Source organism: Gavialis gangeticus, unplaced genomic scaffold, assembly GCF_001723915.1.
Source record: "Gavialis gangeticus isolate Ggan-Ray unplaced genomic scaffold, GavGan_comp1, whole genome shotgun sequence".
Taxonomy (NCBI): domain Eukaryota; kingdom Metazoa; phylum Chordata; order Crocodylia; family Gavialidae; genus Gavialis; species Gavialis gangeticus.
This window is the reverse complement of record NW_017729031.1, coordinates 103,532,717-103,540,793: the sequence shown is the minus strand read 5'-3', so window position 1 is coordinate 103,540,793 and position 8,077 is coordinate 103,532,717. Positions and strand designations below refer to the sequence as shown.

At 47.0% G+C, this 8,077-nt stretch overlaps 1 protein-coding gene across 1 annotated transcript in view; it reads left to right on the top strand.

Annotated features, from left to right (window-relative positions):
* The window catches only part of PARD3B (par-3 family cell polarity regulator beta), a 999,825-nt gene that overhangs the window by 1,467 nt on the left and 990,281 nt on the right, over nucleotides 1-8,077 (top strand). The window contains exon 2 of the mRNA XM_019523483.1: nucleotides 192-347. Within this exon, the coding sequence (XP_019379028.1) occupies nucleotides 228-347 (120 nt within the window). The 5' untranslated portion in view covers nucleotides 192-227. The remainder of the gene's footprint in view (nucleotides 1-191; nucleotides 348-8,077) is intronic.

Below are 8,077 nucleotides of genomic sequence, written 5' to 3'. Positions count from 1 at the left end.
GCCGCGCGGACCCGGGGGTGGGGTGCGGGAGCCCCCTGCCCTGCTGTGCCCCGCGGGACGCAGGCACCTGCTCCTGGGCCCGCTGCGCTGCACCCCTCCCCCCCGGCCCGGCGCTGGGGAGCAGGGGCACCTCTCTCTTGCTTCCTCCCTCTGTGTTTCTAAACCTCCCTCCTGCTCTCTTTTTGTCCTAGCTGTGCTCTTGGCCCTGCCTGGTGCCACTTGTTGAGATGAAAGTGACCGTCTGCTTTGGCAAGACGGGGATCGTGGTTCCCTGCAAGGATGGGCAGCTCCGTGTCTGCGACCTGACCCAGCAGGCGCTCCAGCGGTACCTCAAAACCAAAGAGAAGGTAAGGGACGTGGCCCGTCCTGCCACCTGGCCCGCCCCTGGCCCCCCAGCCCACCGCCTGCCATGGGCCACTTGGCCCCAGGGCTGGCCCTGTGGCCCGGATGCGCCCGGGCTGGGCCGGCCCGTTCTGTTCAGCATGTGCCCGACTTTGCATTTGGAGCCTGTGCAGTTGGCAGCAGATGACGCAACCCCTCCCCTAGCAGGAGGTGGATGTGGCTGGGGTGCTAAATCCTAGCACTTGAAGGTTATGCGTAGCCCTTTGGGGAAAGGCTCCAACTCCTTCCTTCAGCAGCTCCGTTTCCTGCAGTAACGAAGGGCTGGGAGTCGGCAGCCCCAACAGAGATCTGCGGGCTAATGTTTTGAACAGCGCTGCCAAATGTTTGCAGGAACAGTTGATTGTGACAAGCTGGAAATGTGTCCGTTGAGCTAACAAGCTCGAGTGGTTTATTCTCGATGGTTAACGGCTCCCGTGTTTAAGATGCCACCTGTTTTGGTTGTGACAGCGCAAAGCTTGTCATGCATGGTTTGTCTGTCTCTAGCAAAATCTGTGTGATTTTTAGTGTTGTTCCTATACTCACCAGAGTCCTACATGGGCAGAGAGAGTTCTGCAGATAAAAATGTATCTAGGTTTTCTTCTGCTGGTGTCTGGTTGATGATAAAATAGACTCACAAGGCCAGTGAATAATTCCTTTGTGACACTGACCCTTATTTTCAGTTTAAAGGCCCGAATCTGCAAATCCTTCATCATGTGAGAACTTCAGTAACTGATCACATGAGCAAAGTCTTGCAGGACTGACCCTTGTGACTTAGCTGCTACTTACGTGCTCAGGAGCTTGAGCTCTGACTTCAGGTCTGTCACTTGTCTGCTTTTTGGGTTATGGACACAAGTACCTTTTTGGAGCTGTTTCAAAAAGGGGCAGAAGTTGTAATCTTCTAATTGTTAAGTGTGGGCAAGCTGGAAAGGATACAAATGTAGCTAAATTGCTCTAATTTTAAGCTGGATGAACCAGGATTTAAAGCCAGAGTGGATTTGCTACATTTTATATTCCTGCTGCTGCCGCCCTTCTGAAATGCCTCCAGATGTACTTGGGTCCATATACTTTGTGATAGTGACCAAAGCATTTAACCCCTTCGTCTTGAGGCTTTCTTGTGTAAACTGATGCTGAAGTGCTAACCCTTCCATGCAAGCATATTTTGGGACTGGTATATGGAAGTTCTGACCAAAATGAGAAGTTTATTGATGTCTAAGATTGTGATAGCTATGGTAGAGGTCATTGTGGCTTCCATGTTTGACTGCACAGGCATCTGTAGTACTTTACTTATATTTTATTAAATGGTGCTTCAGGAGTCCCGGAGTGTACAAGGTATGGTGTACAGTGAACATTACAAATGTCTACATATTAACAAAACAAATATAGTATTTTATACATATTAAATGCATATACTGCAAAGCATAGCATATGTATTTAAATGTATACCTTACCTGTTCACCATTATCTGAGGATTAAAAGTTAAGTGGTACTATGGAAATCAGGAAATACTGTAGTTGGGTTTTGGATTATTAGAATGTCATAAACTGTTCAGATAAGTACAAGGTCTGTATGAATAACAGATTATATCAGAAGCAGAATTTTCATTGATCTAGATCAAGGGTGTTGAACATACCCAGGTAGCAGTGGGCTATGGAAACTGGGAGGGTGGCTAGGATGGCTTGCTGTAGAATTTGGAGCTCTTGGGTCCCAGTGGCTATAGCTTTTAGCCTGTGGCTGCTTACCCTTCTGACTCCATTGCTTCTGCCCTGGGCTGTGGCATGGGTTCTTTTAATTTTTTTTTTTTTATTTTATTTTATTTTATTTACTTTTGACACCCCTAATCTAGGTCAGTTTTGGGGATTTACTTTTGAGTTTTTGCTTTGCTCTTGTGAAGACAAAATTTAGCCTAAAGGTTGTTGTAGTTTTCATGAGGACAGCTTGAAGGTGACCTAAACTTGTCCTCTTCTTGCTATATGGCTTATAAAGAGTCCCAAAACTTTTGTTATGTTTCCTGTTTGGCTCTCTTTGTAGAGTAATGTCTCTTGTAGTTTAGAGAAGTCTATGGAAGGCTAATTAAATTACTTAAGTGTTCTGAGTGAAGGCTGAACAGTTGAAAAGGTGAGCAAAGTTTTAGTCGGACTGTCAACCTTTTAATTTTTTCCTGGCACCTAACTAATTCAACTTGGGTAACAATTGAAAGACATGGTATTTTTCTTAAATTGAGTTTTTTTTTCTCCATCAGTTGAGGTGTGAAACCAGAACATCCAATAAGCTCTTCAAAAGAAATTGAAGACTGCAGTTAATAATATGTAGCAGGACACCAGGGTGCCTGCTACTGAATAATGGCAGAAGGGGGGCTTAGCTGTCAGTCACCAGGACAGCAGGTGAGAGTTGCTAAGGCAGCTGATTGGATCAGCTGACCACCAGGGGGCGGGGCCTGGCCTTTATAAGTGGCTGGGCCGGAGCCTAGCTGGTAGTGCCCTTCTGGCAGTCTGAAGTGCAGGAGCTCTAGAGCAGAGCAGAGCAGAGCAGTCTGACTGCCTGCATGATGATGCGGGGTGGAGAGAACCCTGGTAGGGAGGTACTGGAAGAGGGCCAGGGTGGCGGTTGGGTGTATGTTGTAGCTACAAGGCTCATTTGGATTACAGCTGGGTTGGCATGGAGTTGTTAGAGCCAGGAGGCTTAGTTTATGTTATAGCCAGTTAGCTCATGGTTGTGTTTGTTTACATTATACCGGAGGACTGGGTGAGGCTGTAGGGGTGCGAGGAGGCCTCATGGGAGCTCCCCAGTAGTCTGGGGGCTTCTGGGTGCCCTGTATGGGTACAGCAAGCAGTGCCTGGGAGGCACAGCTGTTTGGCGCCGGTGTGGCGTGGCGTGTGCGGGTTGAGACCCCAGCCCGTGAGGGCGGTATTCGGCCCAGTAGGGTGAAGGACCCCGAGAAGGGTCAAGGGGCCAGGCACAGCTACGGGCCACCTGAGCCCCGGCGCGAGGAGCGCGAGACGAACCCCAGAGAGGGCGAGGAGCGTGGGACGAGCCCCAGAGAAGGGCGAGGCATAAGCCCTGAAAGGGGGGAACTCCTGTTGGGATGCCCCAGATGAGGCGAGTCTAGGGGGAAGTCCCATAAGGGGGGTGAGGTCAAGTGTAAGAGCCTGGAGTAGGGCAAGCACGCGGTTAGAGGCCTGAGGCAGGGCCAGAGCGTGCGGTCGGGAGCCTGAAGAGGGTGATTACACTAGCTGAACCCCGGAAGGGGCGAGACAGGGCTTGTGCAGCGAGCAACAGGGCCCCAGGCGAGGGGCGAGTGCATTAGGCATGCTAGGAGTAAGTGCGTGGGTACAAGCCCGAGAGGTTAGGAGCGTGGGATAGAACCCGAGAGCGCAGGGCGTGCAGGACAAAGCCCGGAGTAGGGCGAGTGCGGGGGCAGGGCCCTGGCAAGGGCGCGTATATCGGAGACATGAGAATGTCCGGAATAACTGTGAGGCTTGGGGCGTGCTAAAGGGGAGGTAGGAGGCACACGTAGTCCATAAGGCTGGGGTGCACAGGGACACTCCTTAGAAGATATGGGCCAGTATGAACATACCACCGTGTCATAAAGGACAGTAAGGCAGCCTCCCATTTTATATATATAACAGCAAGACGTGGCAGGCGAGACAGAGGGTGTTAAACAGTTAACTTGGCACGGTAGGGAGCACTAGGGAGATCACGGCCGCTCTCGCGCCCCACCCCATGACAAAATAATATTTAAACTGAACCCAAAAATGCTCTTTAGGCTCCCTTATGTCATAAAGGGACAAAAAGGCACAAATCCATTTCAATTCAAAAACAAACCCTGCCACCATTTAATGATGGGGAGAAGAGAGATATGAAATTACTTTAAATGAATCTAAGATGTTTTCAAATAAATCTAGTTGGGTTTTTGGCAGGTTTTGTTGGCCATCTTAGAACTTAACTCAAAATATATAGAAACTTATCTAGATTAAATGATTGAAGGCTGTGCTGTCATAGGAGGGGAATACTGGAAGACTATCACAATTTTGGGTTGCTTAGTTGCTTTATATCAAACTTGAGAATTCACAGTAATTCTTGGTGTCTATAGGTTGGTATTGTTCTCTAGTTCTAACTTGGATGGACTGGTCCTGTTATCCCTTCTTCCACTCTCAAATAACTAACTTTTTTTTCTATAAATAAATAAATAGCATAACAAATGGGACAGTGTAGAGATAGTCAATTGACATCTACTTGTACAGTGTGAGTACACAATGTGGCAGCTTCTAATTTTAATATAATGAAGCCCTTCTCCTTGGAGGCAGTGTGGGGTGCTGGTGGAGGGAGATGGAGGAGACAGTGGGGCAAGCTTCCCCCCACCTTGCTCCTGGGAGGTGGTAGTGCAGGGTGGGCTAGGGTTAGCAAGCGGGGGTGGGGGGAGGAGGGCAATTCTTGATGGGCAATTTGCTAGTAGACTTATAAAAGTTAGCAATTATTATAATGTGTAGATACTCTGCCTATGCTGCAGAATAGTGATCTTGACACTAAATGCTTGTTATTATGCTGTTAAAGTGTAAATAGTTTAATTCTGTCAAATTGGGGAAATTAGGATGAGTAAAAGGCTAGAAGTAAGTAGAGTAAGGAAGATGAAAATAGATATAGAAGAAATATGCTATAGCGATGCAGTGAAACAATAAAGGAAAGTGGCTGATAAAATACAGACTAGGAGAATATCTCACCCCATCTTGTTGTTGTTCATTTGCTGGTTTTCAATATGACTACTTGTAAATAAATAGCTGAAACATTTGTGGGCACTTTACTTACTGTAGCTGCTGCATTTTGTGAAGAAACTTGGTTTGGTCACCTGACGCACTCCCACTAGCAAGACTTGTCCATAAAGGCTCAGTTACAATTAAAGTTGGTAAAACAAACTTTTTGGATCATTGTCTGGGAAGTTGTACAGTAAGAACTGCACTCTTTAAAATACTGTTAAGCCTAAACTCTGATTTCTAGTGCAACTTAAAAGTTTAAATCTGTTGTTCAGTCTCTGCTTGCTTACTAGTCTATTGGCGGGGGGAAATCTCACTATTACAATATTTGTTTTAAAAAGCTATTAATGAAAAGACTGATATTTAAAAAAAAAAATTAGTTTGATTATATCTCAGCAGAAAACCAACTGCTTGCCTTTTGAGAATCAACATTTATTGTTTTGATAAGTTGCTGTCTATCTCCATTTCATTTTTGGTAAATACTTACCTCTTATTAAACAAATCTTAATAGAACTTCATCACAAATCTAACAAACTCTTTTTTTCCTATTGTGATTGGAGCATGTGCATGATTCCCTATGAATAAACCGATATAAGGCTTAAGTTTCATAAAACTTCTCTGGTTCTAAATCCATCATCTCTTTTACTCTGACACTTGTGTTTTAGGTATTTCTGGTGTCTTAAGGAATGCATTCTCCATAGGGTTACCTTGAATTATCTGTGTGTTAATTACTTTTAGTGGGAGCTGGACATATTGTAAAATAACACTTCTTGTGTCTGTGTTGGCATAGTGTTTGCTTGTTTGTGGTGATAAGGCTTGTAAAAAGAGTAGGTTGTGGGTCTTAGTCCTGTAGTAAGCTTCCTTAATTCTTTCCCAGTGAACTTTGTTTCTTGTACACACCAGGAGGGGATTCTGGGAAGGTGTTGAAGGCATAATGGCTCTTGAATATTGTTAGCTTGTGTTCTCACTTCACTGTGGTTAGTTGGTTGGCAGTTAGTGAGTGTTGCTTGCTCAGGTTTTAGCCCCTCATAGATGAGGCAATTTTTTCCAGCTAAATGGGGCTTTTAAATCAGATTTGTATGTGGAAGGGACACTAATTAGGCACAATACTCGGGTTGCAGTTTAACATTGCAATGAAGGCAAGCCCTTATACAGGGCTTGGGATTGAAGCTTCAGTGATTTATATTTTTTTTTTTTTTCAGTCTTGTTAACTTTAGGTTAGACTTCTTAAGGCTATTAATGTAGACAAGGATGTACATCTATTATGTATGTGCATTTTTAAAAAAAAAAAAAAGAGAGAAAAAGAATGGTAATGATTTCTAAGAATGAAATGCAGTATAAACCTTCTTTCAGATGTAGTGAAACTTAGTTTAGTATCCCTTTGGAAGGGAAATGTTCAAGGATCCTGTCTTGAGGTGATGCATACACAGTCTTGCATGCTGGCATATTTGTGTCGTTTAATTTGCATGCTTGGTAGTCTCATAGAACAGAGACTCTGGGTTTTTTTGGTTTTCTAGTCAGAACACATGCTGGGTATTTCCATAACCACTTCTCAAATATGGTTTAATGTTTTAATTCATTATTACTTGGAGTGGTAATATAGAGATGATCAAGGGATAACTAAATTTTTGTGTAAAGTCAGTACTTGGCCGCCTTTCTTGAACCACTGGCACACGTCTGCAGATGCTTCTTCAGCCTGACAGAGGGTATTTATACCCAAAAGTTTGCAAAGAAGAATTTTTCCATCTGTTTTGAGTTCGTTCAATTAGAAGATATCAGATTTACCCAAACAATCTTGTCTGCCTGTGTTCTTAAACCAACACAGCTACAACCTATACCCCTCTAGCATAACATCTGGCCCTTTTGGACTTGCAGCATTGTCTTTCGCCAGCAAAAATTGTACTGAAACCACCAATCTATTCCTCAGGGTAGGTGAACTTCATTGACTACTAACCTGGATTAGTACTGGTAACAGGGCGCATCCAGATGAGTGCACATGTGCCTTTTGCCCCATCTCAAACCCCTTTGCCAGGGGCAAGGGGCATGTGGAGGAATGAAAAAATGTTTGCAGCTTGGGAAAAAAAATTAGACCCCTGGATATCTAGGGGTTTAAAAAACCAAAGCTTAAAAAAAGCAGGGCAGGGCACAGTCCCAGACCATGCCCTGAGGCAACTGGAGGCTGGATCCTCCAGGGACATGCTCTGGCTGCCATAGTGTCTCCGTGGTTGGCCCCTCACCTTGGTGCTGAAACACGTGGCCGGCCAGGCTGTGTGTTCAGCACCAGGGCTCCAGTGCTGGTGAGTAAGAGGTCGGGGGGGGGATCTAGAGAAGGGGGAGGGGACCATGGGGGAGACCCCTGGCAGCTCCTCCTGATCACTGCCCAGCTGGGTCTTGCTGCCCTCAGGGTCCCTCTGCTGCCTGGCTGGGCCAGACCCATGGTGGCAGGACCCGGCGCAGCGTGCAGGGACCGTGTGCTGGGCCCAGCCAAGACCTGCTGTCCTTGGGGGCCCTTCTGCCGCAGGGCCAGGCCGGGCCCATGGTGGAGGGGGCCCCGAGTGTGGCTGGGCCTGGCATGTGGTCCCTGTGCACCATGCTGGGTGGCAGAGGGGTTCCAAGGGTGGCAGGTCCTAGCACCAAGGGCCAGGCCCGGCCTGGCTTTGTAGCAGTGAGGCCCCAGGACCTGTATGGGCCTGGCACGCGGTCCCCATGTGCCCCAGGCGGCAAATGATCCCTAGGGCCGGCAGAACCTGGCTAGGCCTGGGGCATAGTCCCCACATGCCGCACTGGGTCCTGCCGCCATGGCTCGGCGCACCCCATTCCGGCTGTTGCTGCTAAAAATAAGTTTTATGGACTCTGGGTGGGAGCTGGGACCCTGCAGGGGGGGCTGTGGTCCTCCAGAGTGGAGTTGGGGCCCTGTGGAGGGGATACCATCTGCTGTGTTGGGGGGG